Source organism: Aquarana catesbeiana, linkage group LG08, assembly GCF_042186555.1.
Source record: "Aquarana catesbeiana isolate 2022-GZ linkage group LG08, ASM4218655v1, whole genome shotgun sequence".
Lineage (NCBI taxonomy): Eukaryota > Metazoa > Chordata > Amphibia > Anura > Ranidae > Aquarana > Aquarana catesbeiana.
In genome coordinates, this window is record NC_133331.1 from 196,415,889 (window position 1) to 196,437,472 (window position 21,584).

Genomic DNA, 21,584 nt, shown 5'->3' on the forward strand with positions numbered 1-21,584 from the left:
ACTGATCCTCTCTCCAGTGTTTGACCCTCTGCCTGCTCAACAGACTTGCCTTGCCTCAACCTGTGCTTGTTACCACGCTCTCCAGTGTTTGACTCTCGGCCTGCTTAACGGACTTGTTCTGCTTAACCCTGTGTTTCTCCTCAGCTCTGTTCCTGGTTCCAGGTTAGGTGTTGGAGTCCCTGCCAGTCTTCTCTCCAGCTTAGCAACCAGTCCATGCTACACGGGTTCTACACATCTGGTGAAACCTTGGTGACCTGCACACCTGCTGGCAACCCGTGCCTCTCCGTGCCTGATTCCCTCTGTACCACCTTCAGGGGTATCTCGCACCTAGTTGCTAGGGGAGCCGCTCTCAGCATTCCGGCCTTGGTGAGTACCTGACAGTACAAACCAGCCATGTCAGAGGCCGACAGAGCCGGCTCTCCCCTCGAGGCCCTCTGCCAGCAGGTTACAGCCCTTACACAGGCTGTCCAGAGACTTCAGGATGGATATTTCCAAATTGAGGGTCGCCTTCAACATCTAACAACTTCCTCAGCTCCCCCGGAAGCACCGTCAGCTTCATCCAGTGGGATTTCTTCTTCACAGAACCAAGTCAACCCAGTCATGTTGGCCATCCCTGAACCTAGGGTTTCCAGTCCAGAACGGTTTTCCGGAATTCGAAAGAAGTTCAGAGCCTTCAAGAACGCTTGTCAGCTCTACTTGGCCCTTCAACCCAGGACTTTTCATTCTGAAGCTGTAAAGGTGGGGTTTGTCATTTCGCTTCTGTCAGAAGAACCCCAAGCTTGGGCCCATAACCTCTTAGAACAAAAAAGCCCCCTGTTGGATACGGTAGAAACCTTTTTCAATGCTATGGCACAGCTGTATGACGACCCACAATGCACTGCCACAGCTGAATCCATCCTACACACCCTAACCCAGGGAAAGAGACCAGTGGAAGACTACACCGTTGAATTCCGGAAATGGTCTGGGGACACCAACTGGAATGAGGCCGCTTTAAAGTACCAGTATCGCCAAGGTCTATCGGAAAATTTAAAAGATGAATTAGCTCGGATGGATACTCCTTCTTCCCTGGAAGAATTAATACAACTAGCAATCAAGCTTGACAGACGCCTGCGTGAACGCCGCTCCGAACGCTTCCAGTCCTCACGACCCACCTGGATGTTACCTCGCATTCCTCCTGTTCCAGCACCTTCTGCCGTACCTTCCTCTTCCTCGGACCACGAACCTATGCAGTTGGGATTGGTACGTTCTCCACTCACCCCTGATGAAAGACTCCGTCGGCGCCAAGCCAACCTTTGCCTTTATTGTGGGGAGGCCGGTCATTTCTTACGCAACTGCCCCGTGAGACCCAGTAAGTGCCAGCGACAGTACACTGTGAACTTTCAAGTTACCGGCTCTACCCAATCTCACTTTGTCCTTCCGGTCTCATTACAGGTGGCGGAAGAGGAAGCTCGGCTGCTGGCCATCATTGACTCCGGAGCATGCAGTTGTTTCCTGGATGCATCTCTGGCTCACACCCTGCATATTCCCCTCCAAGATAAGAAGCAACCTCTGCAGATACACCTAGCCGATGGATCCCTACCATGTTCGGGACTTGTTACTCAAGAAACCAAACCTATTCTCACCTCCACAGACTCTGGCCACCAAGAATTCCTTTGCTTTAACATCATCAGTTCACCTATGTTTCCTGTTATCCTGGGTTTCCCCTGGTTACAAGTTCATGACCCTCAAATTAGTTGGTCCAAGAAAGAAATCCTCTTCCCATCTATGTACTGCTCTCAACATTGTTTCGTGCCTACCACCAGCACACCAGCCTCTTGTTTGACCCTTCAGTCAATACCAGATAATCTTCAGCATGTCCCTGCAGTATACCACGAATTTCTGGATATTTTTGATAAAAAAAAGGCCGACAGCTTACCACCTCATCGCTCCTATGATTGCCCCATTGACCTTTTACCTGGGTCCGAGATTCCATTTGGTCGCATATTTCCACTATCTGAGACTGAGTTAGAAGCGCTTCGTTCCTATATTGACGAAAACCTGGAGAAGAAGTTCATCCGCCCTTCCTCTTCTCCAGCTGGGGCGGGTATCTTCTTTGTCGAAAAGAAGGATGGATCTTTAAGGCCCTGTGTGGACTATAGAGAACTTAATAAGATCACTGTGAAGAATAGATACCCGTTGCCTCTCATCTCTGAACTATTCCAGCGCTTCAGAACTGCCCAAGTGTTTACCAAACTAGACCTACGGGGAGCATACAATCTCGTTCGGATACGTGCCGGGGATGAGTGGAAAACAGCCTTTAGATCCAGGTTTGGGCACTTTGAATATCTTGTGATGCCTTTCGGACTCTGCAACGCCCCGGCCACGTTCCAACACCTGGTCAACGACATTTTCCGTGAGTACCTTGATAACTTTGTGATTGTATATCTGGATGATATTTTGATTTTCTCCACCTCACTAGAAGTACATCGCACCCATGTAAAAAAGGTACTCTCGGTTCTCAGGAAACATGGTCTATTCTTGAAAGGGGAGAAATGTGAATTTGAAAAGACCACCATCCAGTTCCTTGGGTTCATCATCTCCACAGAAGGGGTTGCAATGGACCCACAAAAGGTTAGAACCATCCAGGAGTGGCCAGCTCCTTCAGATAAAAAGGGGATCCAGCGGTTTGTTGGCTTTGCCAATTTTTACCGCAGGTTCATTAGAGGATTCTCTTCAATCATTTCTCCCATTACTCGACTCACCCGCCAGCAAGCTAAGTTTCAATGGCCCCAAGAAGCACAGGAAGCCTTTAATAAATTGAAAGATCTTTTTACATCGGCTCCTATTCTACAACACCCAGATCCAGCCTTATCATATGTACTAGAAGTAGATGCCTCCGAATCAGCAACAGGTGCAATCCTGTCCCAACGGAGTGGTCCAAAGGCCCTTCTTCATCCAGTCGCCTTTGCTTCTCACAAATTAAGCCCACCTGAAAGGAACTATGATGTCGGTGACCGAGAATTACTGGCTATAAAATTTGCTCTGGAGGAGTGGAGGTACCTGCTGGAGGGTGCGTCCCAACCCATAATGATCTTTACTGATCATCGGAATCTGGAATATCTCCGAACGGCCAAGCGACTCCGACCCCGACAAGCCCGATGGGCATTATTTTTCTCCAGATTTAATTTTCACATCTCCTACCGACCGGGTTCCAAGAACGGAAAAGCGGATGCACTCTCCCGAATGTTTCCAGAAGTCAATGAAGCAACTGAGCCTGGAACTATCTTATCCCCACATAACTTCCTTCTTATCCAGCCTGATCTCAAGACTGCCATTAAAGAGGCATCCAGCCAATGTACAGAACCTGAAGTACCTTCATTAAGGAAGAGGGATGGCTTACTGTGGGCCCAAAATAAAATATTTGTTCCTTCTCCAGTAAGACTGCAAGTATTACAGAAATTCCATGATCATAAGTTGGCAGGGCACTTTGGAATCCGGAAAACCTCAGAATTAGTTCATCGCTCCTACTGGTGGCCGGGTTGGAGTCAGGACTGTAAAAACTATGTCCAATCCTGTATTACGTGTCAACGTAACAAAGGGTCGAACACTAAGGCTTGGGGGCTTCTGAGACCTTTGCCTGTCCCTGAACGTCCATGGAAGGAAGTCTCTATGGACTTCATTGTAGAACTTCCCCCCTCTGAAAAATTCACTACCATCTTAGTGGTGGTTGACCGCCTCTCTAAGATGGCACACTTCCTGCCCATGATGGGCACCCCTTCTGCTCTGGCTACAGCAAACATTTTTATCAAAGAAATCGTGAGGCTTCATGGTGTTCCCCACAACATCGTATCAGACAGAGGTATCCAATTTACCTCAAAATTTTGGAAGGACCTCTGCAGATCCCTTGAAATAAAGACTTCGCTCTCCTCAGCATACCATCCGCAAAGCAACGGTCAAACAGAAAGAACAAATCAAACTCTGGAACAATATCTCCGTTGTTTCTGCTCTGGTTCCCAAGATAACTGGTCCACCCTCCTTCCGTGTGCGGAATTTGCTTACAACAATTCCACTCATTCCGCCATCAACCAAACACCTTTTTGGGCTAATTACGGCTTCCATCCCTCCTTCTTGCCAGATTCTTTTCCTGAAGTGTCAACCCCTGCAGTACAAGACCGGATTAACTTTATCCAAACCAATTTTTTACAGATCCAGGAAACCATGAAAAAGGCTCAAGACAGTTACGAGAAGTACTATAATAGAGGGAGAAGGCCAAACCCAAATTTCAAGATCGGGGACAAGGTATGGCTATCTGCTATTAATCTTAGACTGCCCTGTCCATCCCGCAAGTTAGGTCCAAGGTTCATTGGCCCTTTTGAAATTAAGAAAGTGGTGAACCCCGTGGCTTTCGAATTAGCCCTTCCGGTCACATACAAGATACATCCGGTATTTCATGCATCTTTATTGAAGCCAGTGGTCCCTAGCCCTTTTTCTGGAAGACAGGAACCACCACCTCCTCCCATTGAAATTGAAGGTGAAATAGAATATGAAGTGGAGGCAATAATGGACTGTAGAAAAAGGGGGGGACAGATCCAATATCTTGTCAAATGGAAAGGATACCCTCCAGAAGATAACTCCTGGGAACCATCCAGCAACTTACATGCCCCTCGTTTAGTACGTAATTTCCACAGAAGACAACCTGGAATCTTGCCCAGATTGGGCATCCGGAGGCTGCCCCTTGGGAGGGGGCACTGTCAGAGGGTTAACACAGTCAGAGCCTGTCAGTATCGGCGCGTCCCGGTGCGCCTGCGCGGTAGAGCCTCACATCAGCACGTACGGGCACACAATCGGCGGGTACGAGCGCGTGATCCGAACGGGTTAGCACACGTGGGCACACGAACGCATGTACGTACAGCGGGACGTCCCCTTGGCGGGCCTATATAAAGGCAGCTATGCCTTGTGCTCATTGCTGGTTTGTCTTCTCAGCTTCCAGTGTTCCGTTTATCCTTTGCATACCTGTTCCTGCCTGTTGTGACCCGGACCGTTGACTACCTTGCTGATCCTCTCTCCAGTGTTTGACCCTCGGCTTGATTACGACTCTTCTACTGATCCTCTCTCCAGTGTTTGACCCTCGGCTTGATTACGACTCTTCTACTGATCCTCTCTCCAGTGTTTGACCCTCTGCCTGCTCAACAGACTTGCCTTGCCTCAACCTGTGCTTGTTACCACGCTCTCCAGTGTTTGACCCTCTGCCTGCTCAACGGACTTGCCTTGCCTCAACCTGTGCTTGTTACCACGCTCTCCAGTGTTTGACTCTCGGCCTGCTTAACGGACTTGTTCTGCTTAACCCTGTGTTTCTCCTCAGCTCTGTTCCTGGTTCCAGGTTAGGTGTTGGAGTCCCTGCCAGTCTTCTCTCCAGCTTAGCAACCAGTCCATGCTACACGGGTTCTACACATCTGGTGAAACCTTGGTGACCTGCACACCTGCTGGCAACCCGTGCCTCTCCGTGCCTGATTCCCTCTGTACCACCTTCAGGGGTATCTCGCACCTAGTTGCTAGGGGAGCCGCTCTCAGCATTCCGGCCTTGGTGAGTACCTGACACTTGGGCTTTGGATTACTACACTCTATAGCACTCCTCAAGTCAAACTCAAATATTATGGATTTGAATCCCCCTTCTTCCCTATCCAGGGAAGAATTCAACAATGTTTCACCCATACTATTCATTTTAGTGCTGGGACCACTAGCAGATGCATAAATACAAATATCAAAGGCATTGAAACAGCCAAGGTTAATCACAAGCTGAGGTTATTCATAAGTTAATGTCCCTTACCACTTCATACATCTCTTTCCCAAATCTTTTCTCACAACTGGATGAATTTGCCACCCATTTGGGCCTGCATGTAAATCCTACTAAGTCAATAGCTATGTCCATCACCTTCCTTCCTACCTCAGACGCTTTTAACCTTACAAAGCTCCCGCTAATTTCAATGGTTGAGTACCTTGCCTTTATTTAGGTGTCTCCTTATCCCTTCTACAAATCCCTCTAGCAAATTACATTTCCACCTCTATTTATACAGTTGAACTACCTACTTCAATCTTGGCAACATTTCCTTATATCATGGTTTGGTAGTATTCATGCAGTCAGCATGACACATCTTCCCAAAATATGTTTTTAAGATCTTCCCATTCCTGCTCACATTGTTTTTTTTTTTAGTCAGAAAAAAGGTTTTTATTTTGTTGTTCAATGTGCCATATACATACAGTGGGGCAAAAATGTATTTAGTCATCCACCAATTGTGCAATTTCTCCCACTTAAAAAGATGAGAGAGGCCTGTAATTGTCATCGTAGGTATACCTCAACATTTTGAGAGACAAAATGTGGAAACAAATCCAGACAATCACGTTGTCTGATTTTTGAAAGAATTTATTTGCAAATTATGGTGGAAAATAAGTATTTGGTCAATATCAAAAATTCATCTCAATACTTTGTTATATCCTTTGTTGGCAATGACAGAGGTCAAACGTTTTCTGTAAGTCTTCACAAGGTTGTCACACACTGTTGCTGGTATGTTGGCCCATTCCTCCATGCAGATCTTCTCTAGAGCAGTGATGTTTTGGGGCTGTCGCTGGGCAACACGCATTTTCAACTCCCTCCAAAGGTTTTCTATGCGGTTGAGATCAGTAGACTGGCTAGGCCACTCCAGGACCTTGAAATGCTTCTTACGAAGCCACTCCTTCATTGGCGGTGTATTTGGGATCATTGTCATGCTGAAAGACCCAGCCACATTTCATCTTCAATGCCCTTGCTGATGTGAGGAGGTTTGAACTCAAAATCTCACGATACATGGCCCCATTCATTCTTTCATGTACACGGATCAGTCGTCCTGTTCCCTTTGCAGAAAAACAGCCCCAAAGCATGATGTTGCCACCCCCATGCTTCACAGTAGGTATAGTGTTCTTTGGTTGCAACTCAGAATTCTCTCTCCTCCAAACACGACGAGTTGTGTTTCTACCAAACAGTGTTACTTTGGTTTCATCTGACCATATGACATTCTCCCAATCCTCTTCTGGATCATCTGAATGCTCTCTAGCAAACCTCAGACGGGCCCGGATATGTACTGGCTTAAGCAGGGGGATACGTCTGGCACTGCAGGACCTGAGTCCCTGCGGCATAGTGTGTTACTGATGGTAACCTTTGTTACGTTGGTCCCAGCTCTCTGCAGGTCATTTACTAGGTCCCCCCCATGTGGTTTTGGGATTTTTGCTCACCGTTCTTGTGATCATTTTGACCCCAGGGGGTGAGATCTTGCGTGGAGCCCCAGATCGAGGGAGATTATCAGTGGTCTGGTATGTCTTCCATTTTCTAATTATTGCTCCCACAGTTGATTTCTTCACACCAAGCTGCTTGCCTATTGCAGATTCAGTCTTCCCAGCCTGGTGCAGGTCTACAATTTTGTTTCTGGTGTCCTTCGACAGCTTTTTGGTCTTCACCATAGTGGAGTTTGGAGTGTGACTGTTTGAGGTTGTGGACCGGTGTCTTTTATACTGATAACAAGTTCCAACGGGTGCCATTAATACAGGTAATGAGTGGAGGACAGAGGAGCCTCTTAAAGAAGAAGATACAGGTCTGTGAGAGCCAGAAATCTTGATTGTAGGTGACCAAATACTTATTTTCCACCATAATTTGCAAATAAATTCTTTCAAAAATCAGACAATGTGATTGTCTGGATTTGTTTCCACATTTTGTCTCTCATAGTTGAGGTATACCTATGATGACAATTACAGGCCTCTCTCATCTTTTTAAGTGGGAGAACTTGCACAATTGGTGGGCTGCTAAATACTTTTTTGCCCCACTGTATCATACAGGATATTACAGAATACGATATAAAACAGTTGTTATCACATTGCTCTGTTAAACATTGTATTGTACAGTCCATATGTGTTTCAGATAACTCAGATGATGTAAAATGATACATGAGAAAAGCAACGTAGATAGAGTTAATTAAGGAAAAAAGACAATTTAAAACAACAAAAACCCAACATAAAGAAAAATAAAACAGTTAAATATTCTTAATGGGGTTCTGCATGTCCCCAGGGCCCTGGAGACACGCAGCTCCCAAACATTCTACTTGACCCACCAAAGTCAACAATGCTACTGGAATCAAGTGTTATGCTTGTACTCCTTTCAGCTATTTAAAGTGTCATCTTTTAGTTTTTTATCCCTGTAAAAGTCTATTTTTAACCAATTGATGCAGTGCCAACCCCGGGACCTCCAACCAAGCCTGCCACATTGTATAGAATTTGCGCAGTGCATTTCTGTGCTGATATGTTAATTTTTCTCTTATCAGCAATCTATTAACCTGTTCAACCCATTGTCGCCTAGTGGGAACCCTGGGAGTTATCCAAAATTGTGCAATTAATTTACGGCAACATATAGCAGGCAAAGGATTGCCGTGTGCATTAATGGGGATAATATTTCCTCAACCAGGGCACCCAGTAGGCATACCATAGGGTTTCGTGGTATGGTGATAGTATAAACCTGAGATATTGTGTCTGGGACTTCCTTCCAATAGCAGAAGTGTTTGGGGCACTTCCAGCGCATGTGTATGAGGTCACCATTGTCCCTCAGACATTTCAGGCAGAGGGGTGTGTCAGGTATTCCCCATTTGTAGAGTCGTGCCGGAGTTCTATATGCCTGATGCAGCAGATAGAGATGAGACCAGGGGGGCGGAGGTGAGGCAAAGATCTGCTCACATTGTTTAGATACAACAACGTAAACCCCTACATTTTTATCTGGGGCTCTTCCAGTTAATAAACACATTGAGGTTGATTTACTAAATCTGGAGAATGCAAAGTCTGGTGCAGCTGTGCATTTTAGTCAATCAGCTTCTAACTTCAGCTTGTTCAATTAAGCTTTGACCAAAAAAAAAAAATGCTAGTGGCACCACAGTTTGAAGGTAGTGCCAACAATGGGCTGTTCAGTCCAGGAACAGTCAGAAAGAGACTTTTGCCATTAAATGGTTTGGGAGGAGTTGCAGCATTTGAAGTTGGGCTAAACTCACAATCAGAAGCTGGACATTGGAGAGGTTAGAGTGGAGCTTTTATTTATGGTCCAGTACCAGGTGAAGAAAACCTAGTATGTAGTTACTGCTGGAGATGATTGTTGTTGGTAATGGCCGATGTTCGAATCTATACTTTACAGTCTGTGGTGTGGCCTGCTTACCTTTTGCTGGTGCCATTAAAGTGTGGTGCCACTGGCCAATATTTTACCCACCCACCCTGTCCTGGAAAGAAAAGTATAAAAGGCATTGTCAGGACTGGAGTAGTCATATTACCCTAAGTGGTAAACATAACTAAAAGTGTTCTACTTACAGGTTACTTAGCATGCATACACTTAACATAAAAAAATATTTATAATGTTTGGTCCACCTAAATTGTTTCAGTGGAACAACAATTTACAGGAAGCAGGAAATTCCTGATATTTTATATACAAACTTCTCTTTGTATTATTACAGAAACAAATCAAAACTTTCTTACAGGATGGCATGAAATAACTTTATTCAGAAATATAAAGGAATATCATATACAACACAATGATTACATTATAAGTAGCCTACATTTAACAGCCATCTGTTTTTATGTTGTTATGTTGTTGTGAACTGTAAAATTTCTAGCAAAATCATATTTTCATTCCCCTCTAATTTATGCTCTGAACTTCATTCTTCCTAGCCTGGTACAGCTCTTTCTCCAGGTGTATTAGCTGTTGAAGGAAACCTGCGTTTGGGAAGATCCAGCGATTCTCTTGTACTTTCTCTATGGCTTGTGTCAAGGAAAGCTGATGATGAATCATTAGGTAAGCAAGAACCAAAGAGGCTGACCTGCTGATACCAACAACACAGTGTACCAGAACCCTGGCTGAGAAAGAGCACATTGTATTAGTAAAACAGATTGTATGTAAATGAAAATTGTCACTCAAAATGTTGTATACTTATAAGTATCTGTGGTCATACAGTACACTCATACAATATGAATAAACTATGCTATAGATTTACTTTTTGATGTAACTTTTTTTAATGTAATTGCTCCATGGTGTTTGCAGCTATAGATGTCAGTAAAGTCTTCTTTTACTGCTTGATAAGAATATGCAATTTTCTAAATGTCGTTATATTGGCCACAGTTCTACTTTAAAGTAAAGCCCTTCCATGTGTGCCTTGATGTAAAGGCTAGTTATAAATTGGGGTGGCTGTCATCTTTTTGTATAGCTTGTTCGCTGGATTTGGAGTGGGGACACACCTTCAGCTGCCATTGTGATCTAGCTGGGCATCCAGTGTGTTCCTGTGCCTTTAAGGAAGAGTGGGCTCCCTCTAGGCTAAAGGTCTCCAAACTTTTTATACAAAGGGCCAGTTTATTATTCTTCAGACTTTTTTGGGACAGACTGTGACTAGTGGGAGTAGAAAAAGTCAGTTGGAGTAAACAATGCCCCATCTTTGGTTTAATGCCCCATACACATGGGCCAATTGAGGGGTGGCATCCGTTGGTTCAATAGAAACTGGCCGATATCCGGCCCGTGTGTACTCTGTTTGGCCAGTTTCTGTTGAAGGGGCGTGACCGAAAAAGGTCTGCCGACTGGGTCCCGCCCATATATCAGCCAATGGCTGACTAGAGTGTTTTGGCAGGGGGCATCGCTGTATTAATATCGGATTGTTAAGCCAGCTGGTTTGAACGAAAAAAAAAACAGCAGTGTGTACTAGGCATTAGGGGGAGGAATAGTGCCCTATTGTTGGTGTCAGTGGGAGGAACAGTGTCCCATTGTTAGTTTCAGTGAGAGAAATAGTGTCCCATTGTTGGTGTCAGTGGAATGAACTTCCCCATTGTTGGTGTCAGTGCGAGGAATAAAATCAGATTGTTGGTGTCAGTGGCAGGAATTATGCCCCATTGTTGGTGTCAGTTAGTGTCCCAAGGGCCGAAAAAAAGCAAGCAAAGGGCCGCATCTGGCCCCCGGGCCACAGTTTTGAGGCCACAGTTTTGAGACCACTGCTCTAGGCAAATCTGCCCTTAATTTATCCACTGCTATACGTGCTCCTACTTGGAAACTCTCAAATATAGAATTAGGTCCGCAGTATACAGAGGATGTACACCTTGCTTCAAAAAAAAAAAAGCTAGTTAGAAACTGGGGTAGTTTTCATCTATTTACACTACTTTAAAGTCAACCTATAATTTACTTACACAAGACAAGAATCAGGTTTTGGCTCCTTGAAGATTAAGGTTCAAGTAGTATCTTAATCCTTGTATTTCAAGACAGGACAGCTGGAAAGGTTCCTGTGTATATCCTTCAGTCATTCAGTCTCTTACCATTTCTTGTGGGGGGATAGTCACAGTTACTTCCTCTAGGAAGCCAGGATGCAGCATCTTTAGAATACCTCCCAGGAGCAGATATACCTGCTACTTTGTATTCCTAGGCCCTAAGGCCTTGGGAGAAAGACATATCTTTCACAGGACAGAATGCCATATTGGAAAAAGAAAAGGAAGTGTCCCAAATATATCCGTTCTCCAGCACACATTACCAGCTCCCCAAAGCCTAATGAATGGCCAGGTCAATAACATTCATAACATAAAATGACACCTCTCTAGCACACCCTGTTGATTTATGCTCAAATTGCAAGTGACAGAGGAAATATACTCTATACTTACGGATCACTCCTGCTGAGGTACAGGTAGGCTGATTGCAACCCACTATTTTCTACAGAATTATAAAAACATTTTTTTTTTATATATCCCTGTGTAGGCAGCTTCATCCTTGGAAATCATTGCAAAATGATCCTACCAGCACTACAGGGATCTATCTTTCCTTAAAATATGTGTATTGTGAAGAGCTCTTCATAGTTTCCTCTTACATTTGTACAGCCTGCTATGTATTTTCACTTATAATTGACTATAAACTGAATTCACAAATCAGGATAAAGGTTCTTATTTTCACAAATGCAATATTTAAAGCATATTCTGCCTAATAGTTACTGCATTCTGCATTATTTCTGACAAAATACCAGCAATGTCACTGTATAATGACTTATAATGTTAATTTAAAGATAAAATGACATATTTACATATTTTACCTCCAAGGGTGTTCAGTGCTTTGTGAATAAATTCTGAAGCAGAATAGAAGTATTGACTGATGTCAAAGTCTGGCAGATCATTGGCTTGAACCCCATGGTATATTATTCTGGAACCATAAAATTCAGGGCTGCCGTCAGAGTGCCTCCCCCCATGAGCTGCATTCAGGACATGTGTAATGCCCAATTTCCACAACTCATATCGATTATTGGCAAAACAACTGTTGGAGCAAAATAAAAAATAAAAAAGGTAACTTTTTTGTTTCAGCTGCATTGAATAATGATTTTAAAATGCAAAAAAACAAACATTGTCTAAATACAAGATCCATATCTGTTTGCACTTGAATCCTTTTGTTCTGCGTATACTTCTTACAGATCTGTGCAGTGACCTGGCATAAACCAGCTCCTGCATTTTGCCTCTGTTCAGGAGTTTCTTGTAATAAAGAGCAGTCATTCTTCTTGTACAAGTTGACTGGTCTTGTATCGGCCCCGTGTAGTTTTTTTTTTTTTTTTACACAGTCTCGTTAAAGCGGGATTCCGTCATTAAAAAAAAAAAAATTAAAAGTCAGCAGCTACAAACACTGTAGCTGCTGACTTTAAATAAGTACTTACCTGTCCTGGGTGCCCGCGATGTCGGCCGCCTGAGGCCGACCCGTCCCTCGGCTCTCGGGTCCCGGCACTGCCATCCTAGGTAAGGGAAACAGGCAGTGGAGCCTTGCGGCTTCACTGCCAGTTTCCTACTGCGCATGCGCGAGCGGCACGGCGCTTTGTGAATGGGACGCGATGTGTCGTGGGACACACACTTCCCATAACACACCGCGCCCCATTCCCCAGAAGACAACGCGGGGAGCAGAAGACTGAAGATCACTGCGGTGTAGGAAGAGGCAGATTAGGAAGACTGCCTAGCAACAGCCATTTCACGTAAGTAAAAAAATGTTTTTTTTTCCTTTTCCTCCATTTTTTTAGGTATTTTTTGGTGCATTTTTTTTTTCAGGGTGGACATCCACTTTAATTTGTTCCAATCTAAGCATGTACGAAGGATGGGAAGTGGGTAAGGTAAAAAAAACAATAGAATTTAGTCCTCCTGCACATAGGGCATTCGAAAAAACAAGTTGCAAAGCCAGTACTAACGCCAGGAAAAAGCGGCATTAAAACGCGCTTTTAGAAGCCTTTTGTAGTCAGAGGGAGAAGACATCAGTGGAGGGAGAAGATATCAGTGGAGGGAGAAGACATCAGTGGAGGGAGAAGACCAGAGGAAGAAGACATTGGTGATGGTACTGGAGAAAGAAGACACATTGGAGCTACAGCGGGGGGACATTCTTCATTTTTATATTCATAAGGGACTTGTCAAAAACCGTCTCTTGTTTTTTTGTAACACTACACTGCTTTTTTTTGGGTGAATGGGTAGAGGCAAAATGTACCCCATACTCATTCACATGGGGGGGGGTGGGATCCGGGGGCTTCCAGATTCCGATAAGCCCCCCCGCCCACAGACCCCTACAACCACTGCCCCCCCACCCCAAAACACGTTCGCTCGCCCTCCCCCTTTCCTGATCTGCCGGGCTGCATGCTCGGATAAGGGGCTGGTATGGATCTTGGGGGGAACCCCATGCCATTTTTTTTTTTTCGCTTCAAGATCCTCAGAGCACAAGTCACATGCCACAAGTCGGATCAGATCTGACTTGGATGCAACTTCCTTTCAAATCAATGGGCTGAAATTCTGATGCATTAAGACGGCTCTCATAGGGAACCATTGACTTTGACATGTCAAAAGAAAAACGCTTGACGCTGTATACAGCTCCTAAAAGCCTATGTGTGCATGGACACATAGAATGAAATGGAGAGGCGTTTTTAAGCTGCAAAAAAAAAATCATTTGACGCTAGTAAACGTGGCTGTAAAAATGCCCTGTGTACATGAGGCCAGAACCACTTTAACCACTTGACTTCCGGAAGATTTACCCCCCTTCATGACCAGGCCATTTTTTGTGATACGGCACTGCTTTATTTTAACTGACAATTGTGTAGTCGTGCGACACTGTACCCAAATACAACTTTTGTCTTTTTTTTTCGCACAAAGAGAGCTTTCTTTTGAAAAAAAAAACATTTTTTTTTTACTATCTGCTATAAAAACATACCAAATAAAAAAAAATTAAAAATCAAATTTCTTCATCAATTCAGGCCAATATGTATTCTGCTACATATTTTTGGTAAAAAAAAAAAAAAATCACAATAAGTGTATATTAATTGGTTTGCGCAAAAGTTATAGCATCTACAAACTATGGGATATTTTTTCATTTTAATTTTAATTTTTTACTAGTAATGGCAGCGATCAGCGACTTATCTGCAATATTGCAGTGGACAAATCGACACCTTACTGACACTTTTGACACGTTTTGGGGAACAGTGATACTAATACAGACACTAATATGCTAAAAAATATGCACTGCCACTGTAGTAATGACACTGGCTGGGAAGGGGTTAATATCAGGGGCAATCAAAGGGTTAACTGTGTACCTAGCCTGTGCTTTCTCACTGTGTGGGAGGGGCTTTGACTATGGGAAAGCATTGATCCATGTTCCTGCTTTGCAAGAACACAGGATCAATACCTTTTCTTCTGTCAGAATGGCAATCTGCCTTGTTTACATAGGCAGATTGCCATTGTGCTTGTGTACTGTGTAATCGGCGGGTGGCGGCAGACACTGAGTCCGCGGTAACCGCCGCTGGGCTCCAGATGTGTGTGATCACAGCGGGAGCAGGTCGCTGACAGTGCGTGCACAGCCCAGACCCGGATGTTTCAGATCACGTACCTAGTACTTGCATGGCACAGAGGGGCCGCAGTATATGTGCGGTGGGCAGTCCGCAAGTGGGTAAGTAGGAATTCCAGGATATTTTTGCATAATTACTTTGGTCCAGCTTGGGCCAATATAACTATGCATATACCATACTTGTGTGATCCCTCTAGAAGCTGAAAATCACTGTAGTAGACACCGCTGCTACAGTGATCCCCTCCAGTTTCCAGGTCCCTTGCCAATGTACTGCCCTGAGGCATTGTAAACACAGGAGGTCACCTGCTCAGCATGGGCATCATTCTGAAATCACATTTTCTCAATGAATTCAAAGCATTCTCTGAATTGAGGAGGTGGAGAGGCAGGGTGGTGACATCACTCTCTCTACCTCTTCCAATCAGAGAATGTTTTGCATCCATTGAGAAAATGCAAAGCATCCATTAGATCGAGTCCCATGCCGAGCAGGCAACCTCCAGTGTTTAATGAAGCAGGGCAGACACTTGGCATGGGACACAGAAACTAGTGGAGATTTTTACAGCAGCGGTGCCTACTACAGTGATTTCCAGCTTCCAGGGGGATCCCACAGGTATGGTATAAGCAGGTATGGTATAAGCTGTAAATATCCAAAAATGGAATTCTTCTTTAACCACTTCTCACCCTGCTTACTGTAGAATGAAGGCTGGGAGGGAGCACTACTCTCCTGGGTGGATGTAATATGACATCCTCCAGGTGTGCACCTCATGTGTGCCCTAGTGGGTGCACAGAGGCACGATCTGTCACCTACTGTGTCCAGAAGACTGTTTCTTGCACTGGGCCATCCCCAGTACCATGTAATCGCTGTAACCAATCACAGAGATCACATCAATGGCTTATACAGTACAGTACAGAATGGTTTTCATTCATAGCCATTCATTGTGTATTATTTTGATCTCTGTGATTGGTCACAGTGATCACATGGTATGAGGGCCAATCACAGCTAGCCTGTACCACGTGATAGCTGTAGTCAATCACAGCTATCACAATAGTACACAATGGCACATGAGTGGATGCTATTCACAAAAATTATTGCTTATAACAGTGATCAGATTATCACTGTAATAATCAATTATAGTGAAAAAATTCTGATCACCTCCAAAGAGCAGTAAAGTGTCACTATGGTGACACTACACTACTCTGGAGACAGTGTGTAAAAAAAAGTAAAAAAAATAAAAATAAAAAAATAGGAAAATATACAGTATATACCATAGTTTGTAGACTCTGTAACTTTCACACAGACTAAATAATTTACACTGATTTAGGTTATTTTTTTACCAAGGAAATATAGCAGAATACATTTTAGCCTAAATTTTTGAAGAAAGATTATTGATTTGCAAACTTTTCTAACAGGACAAAGAAAAACATGTTTTTTTTTTCTTCTAAATTTTCGGTATTTTTTTCGTTTATATAGCAAAAAATAAAAAACCCAGTGGTGATTAAATACCACCAAAAGAAAGTTCTATCTGTCTAGAAAAAGTATAAATATGTTTATTTGGGTACAGTGTTGCATGACTGAGAAATTGGCATTCAATGTGTGACAGCACTAAAAGCTGAAACTTGGGGAGGAAGGGGGAGAAGGTGTTCGGCATTGAGGTTGTTAACCGCTTGCCGCCCGCCCGTTTGACGGAGGGACAGTGCGGTTCTCTTTCTGGGAGGATGTCATATGATGGCGATCGTGGCCGTGTTGTGTTGCTAGGACACGCCGCAACCCCCTTCTCTGTAACGAGCTGCAGCTCTTTAACCATGTCCAGTCACAGCCAGTCACATGTAAATACGGAAGTGCCGTGAATCGGCTCTCCTCGCCTCACACTGACAGAGTCAGTGACTCGCAGAGAAGACCTGGGCAGGTAATCAGTGCCTATCAGTGCTACTAATCAGTGCCTATCAGTGCCACCAATCAGTGCCCATCAGTGCCACCAATCAGTGCCCATAAGTGTCACCAATCAGTGCCCATAAGTGCCACCAATCAGTGCCCATAAGTGCCACCAAGCAGTGTCCATAAGTGATTCCAGTCTGTGCCTCCCATCAGTGCTGCCCATCAGTGCCCACCAGTGCTTCCCATCAGTGCCCAGCGCTGCCAACTATCAGTGCCCACCAGTGCCACCTATCAGTGCTCACCAGTGCCTCATATCAGTGTCACCTATCAGTGCCCATAAGTGCAGCATATAAGTGCCTCCTCATCAGTGCCACCTAATCAGTGCCCATAAGTGCTGCCTCATCAGTGCCCATCAGTGCAGCGTCATCAGCACACATCAGTGAAGGAGAAAAATTACTTATTTACAAAATTTACTGACAGAAAATAATAAAACCTTTTTTTATTTTCAAAATTTTCAGTTATTTTTTTTTTTTGTAAAAAATAAAAATCCCAGCAGTGATTAAGTACCACCAAAAGAAAGTTCTATTTGTGTGAAGTAAAGGTTAAAAAAAAATTAGTTTGGGTACAATGTTGCATGACCGCTCAATTGTCACTCAAAGTACGACATCGCTGAAAGCTAAAAAATGGCCTGGGCAGGAAGGGGGTGAAAGTCCCCAATATTGAGGTGGTTAAAGAGACAATGTTACCTTGTCCTTGCAATGCAAAGTGAATGTGTCTCTACAAAGTCTCTGTTACCCCCTGATCCCCTTACCTTTAACCTGCCTGCACCCCTTGATGCTCCTTCCTCCATACCTCCCAACTTTGGAACTTCAGAATGAGGTACAATTGAGGGAGTAAATGAGCAGCAGCGTGCATTGCGGCAAAATGTGGGTGTGGCCAAAGTCTTAATGGTGGGAGGGGCTTAAGGGTTGTGGCTAAGCAAAACTCAGCCTTCTCACCAATGCCCCCCAGCTCTCACTAATTTCCCCCTCTTCTCTTACTAATCCCCTCTCCCCTCTTACACCAATTCTTCCTCCAGGCTTACTAATTTCCCCCCCCAGCCCTCTCCAATTCTCCCTCCCCTCTCTTACTAATCCCCCCTCCCCTCTTACTAATGCCCCCCTGGCTCTCTCACAAGTCCCCCCTCTGCTCTTACTAATGACCCCCAACTCTCTCACAAATGCAGATCAATATTTATTCCTGTGCTTTTTTAAGCACAGTGCTGCTGACAGCTCCCAGTGCAGTTACTGTAGCATGGAGCCGAGGAGTTTCACAGCACTTCACTGGCTCCATGCTACAGTCCCGACAGGCGGGGAAAGACACCTCTGGCAACCCCAATTGTGAAGGCAGCAATGTGGGCAGTTGTGGCACCAGGACCCAGGGCACCCACCAGCAAATGTGGGCCATATCCCCCCCTGGGTGCCTTGCTAACACACAGAAGCATGTGAGTGCTTCTCTGTGTGACAAGGAGTTCAGTTCCTCTTACCTTTCCACAAGCCGCTGACAGGCAGGAATGTGGCTGCTGAGAGGAGAGCATTGGGGCCGCTGATAGGCAGGATCGGGGCTGCTGAGAGGAGAGGAACGGGGTCGCTGACAGGAGGATCGGGAGCCAGGGGCGGAGCTGAGAGGTGGCCTGCAAATTATGTCATCGGTTGCTAGGACGCCGGCGGTCCTAACAACTGATGACTGCATTGAGGAGGGGGAGCAGAGATTTCCGGCCAGATCGTCTCCCAGGAATCCTCACTTGGTGCTGTGTGTGATAGCACCCATTGAGGATACCACTACGGAGTGGAGCCCGGGGCTGGAACAAGTTCCAGCTCTGGATTCCGGTACTCCAGCCCAGATCCGCGGACCCCGGGACTTGCTTCAAATGGCGGGAAGGTCCCGCGGAATCCGGGACTGTTGGGAGGTATGTAAAGCTTCCTCCATTGCTGCTGTCACCACTTCTGGGTATGGAGGGAGCATACAATCTGCATTCCTGTGACAGTGCCCGGGCCTGTCAAAGCGCCCAGGTAAAGTGAGCATACAGGAACTGGGAGGCCCTATGCAGAGGCACTGTATCTTTATACTGCATGGGCAAGATGATAGTGTCTCTTTACCATGGCCCTAATGTTTTACCTTCGCTCTCACCCTAAAACCTTACCTTAAAGTAATAATAAAGTCTCTTTGTTTAAAAAAAACACATTATACTCATCTGCTTTGTGCAGTGGTTTTGCACAGAACAGCCCAGATCCTCCTCTTCTCGGGTCCCACTCCAGGCCCCTCCCTGCTGCCAAGCGCCCCCAGAGCAACCAGCTTGCGTTCCCGAGCAACGTCTCTGCGTGCCCATTCACACACAGAGCCGCTGCTCGGCCCCGCCCCCTCTCTCTCCTGATTATCTCAGTGGCTGCGATCGACAGCAGCAGGAGCCAATGACTGTCTCAGCCAATGAGGAGGCAGAGTCCCCTGAGAGCCGAGGAACTTGTGCCCATCGCTGAATCAAGATGGGGTTTAGGTGAGTTTTGGGAGGGCTGGGGGGGGGATTCTGCACAGAGTTTTTTTTACCTTCATGCATAGAAGGAACCACTTTGGAGCCACTTTAATCTTTAACAGAACCCTTAACACTAAACCTTAATCCTAAAATGGAACTTAACACTAACCCCTAAGTTGGCCAAACATTATCCAATTTTCGTGTTCAATTTCCTTTAGATTTACTTTCAGATTTCCCTTCAACTATGTAGTGCAAGGGCCTGCTGATTGCATATAAATGGAAACTCTTAAGGTTTGATCTCATATTATATGGTTTTGGTAAATCTAAGGAAAAGTGTACAAGAAAATTGTATAATGTATGGCATGACCTTTAAACACTTCTTAACCAATCCTTATCATTTTTCCTAACACCGAAATGAATTCTGAAAGAACTGTGCTCACCTTGTCAGGCACCTAAAGAATCAGTACCAAAAGCCACCAGTCCTACTTCAAGATTTAAGTGCTGAAAACGAATCTGCAAAAACCTTGTTCATGCATAATTTATAATTATATATGTAGAAGGGATAGCTTTATCTGATAATTACATACATATGTTCTGCTTCTAGTTTCTGCCTTGCAGACCATCGTACCTCAGCATTAATTACAAGACAAGGTCTGTCTTGCTAAAAATTAATAGACTCTTTCTTGTCTACAGTAATATAAAATACCTAAAATGCTTCCGGTAGCCAGTGACCATTTGATCTTTGCCTAGGCTTTAATATTAGGTTACATATTGATTTAGTCATGATAACACAATACTCACAGATCTGCCAAGTATAAGTTGGGCCACACTTCATCCACGTGATGAGGAAAAGGATGTTTACTATCCAAGAGTCTCTGCAGCTCTGGGATTGTAGGACACGCATCTGCTTTAAAATCCTCTTCCTTAGGCAGTGCTGTCTCTTCTTCCCCTGCCATAGTATTACATGCAGATGACACTCTGTGTGACAGCAATACTGTGATTGCATGTGACAGGTGACAAGTCTGGTGCGTTAAAGATACACACTGCTCAGTACATGATCAAGCTATTTTTTTTAAGCTCTATTAATAAAATAATATGGGCATGTCAAGCCAGGTATTATAAAATTATACCTCCCAACTTTTGAGACACAATTTTAAAGGGGTAAAATTTGGCACATGTAGCACACTCTGGCAAAAAGTGGGTGTGGCTAGTGAACATTGAGCATGGAGCATGACCATATGGGTGTGGCTTAAACATATTACTGCAGCAGCTTTTATAATGACATCATCTGCTCGCCTTTCCGCTTCGACCAATCAGGGGAAGCTTTGTAATCATTCAGAAAATGCAAGGCTTCTCCTGAATAGTGGAGTAGCATTGAGGCAGTTTAGTTCCAGTAGTAGACAGGAAGTTGCCCACACTGCTGCGGAACACAGCATTGCATATTTTGTGTAGCTGATGCTACTAGAGTATAATGCAGCTCACACAGCACCCACATCACTTAGTAATGGAAATAGTAAGGATCTCCCTCTATAACCTCACTTCCCCACCAGTACAGACCCCCTCCCTCCCCACCAGTACAGAAACTCCTCCAGTACAGGCCCCTTGTTCCCTTCCAATACAGATTAAAGTGACCAGATTTTCAAAATTAAATCCGGGAACACTCTACTGACCATGCCCACTTTTAATGGGGGTAGGGCAGGGGCAAAGTAGGGGAAGATCTAATAGCAGCAGGGGTCAAAAGGAAGCAAGCAGAGATCAGGAGTAAGTATCTCACAGAGCAAATAGGTTACAGCAAATAGGGGTCAGGAGTAAGTACCCCACATTGTGCATAGATCACAAATGTGTAAAGTGCAGAATGCCGGGTGAGGAGTAGGTAACATACAATTTGTAAAAGTCAATGGTAAGTAATGCACAGAGTGTAGGTGTCAGGATTAAGTACTTCACAGAGTACAGAGGTAGAGGTCACATGTCTGTAATGCACAGAGTGCAGGGGTCACGAGTAAGTAATTCACCGAGTACAGGATCCAGCAGTATATAATGCAGAGGGTGCAGAGATCAGGGGTAAGTAATGCACAGAGTGTAGGGGTACAAAAAAGGGGACCACTGCACCCACTTATAGCTGGCCAGTACAGTAAGCAGCATTGGAGGGCACATAAGATACAAACAAAGCCAAGGATAAATCCAAGGAAAAAAACAAGCTTACTTACCAATCAGCCCACAGACAACTGACTCAACCTGTCTAACAGTATGCGTTAAAAACAGGGCTTTAGTCTGCACGCATTTGCAAATTCATGCGTAAGCTACAGAGCCTTGCCAAGACACCCCTGTATCTGTAGTCCCTATAACTAACT

At 44.6% G+C, this 21,584-nt stretch overlaps 1 protein-coding gene across 1 annotated transcript in view; it reads right to left on the bottom strand.

Moving 5' to 3' along the window:
- The window catches only part of LOC141106722 (uncharacterized), a 59,701-nt gene extending 39,375 nt beyond the window's left edge, over positions 1-20,326 (bottom strand). The window contains exons 1-3 of the mRNA XM_073597656.1: positions 20,035-20,326; positions 12,090-12,307; positions 9,675-9,891 (exon numbers count right to left, since the gene is read on the bottom strand). Coding sequence (XP_073453757.1) covers positions 9,675-9,891; positions 12,090-12,307; positions 20,035-20,189 — 590 coding nt within the window. The 5' untranslated portion in view covers positions 20,190-20,326. The remainder of the gene's footprint in view (positions 1-9,674; positions 9,892-12,089; positions 12,308-20,034) is intronic.
- Between the last annotated feature and the right edge of the window lie 1,258 nt (positions 20,327-21,584).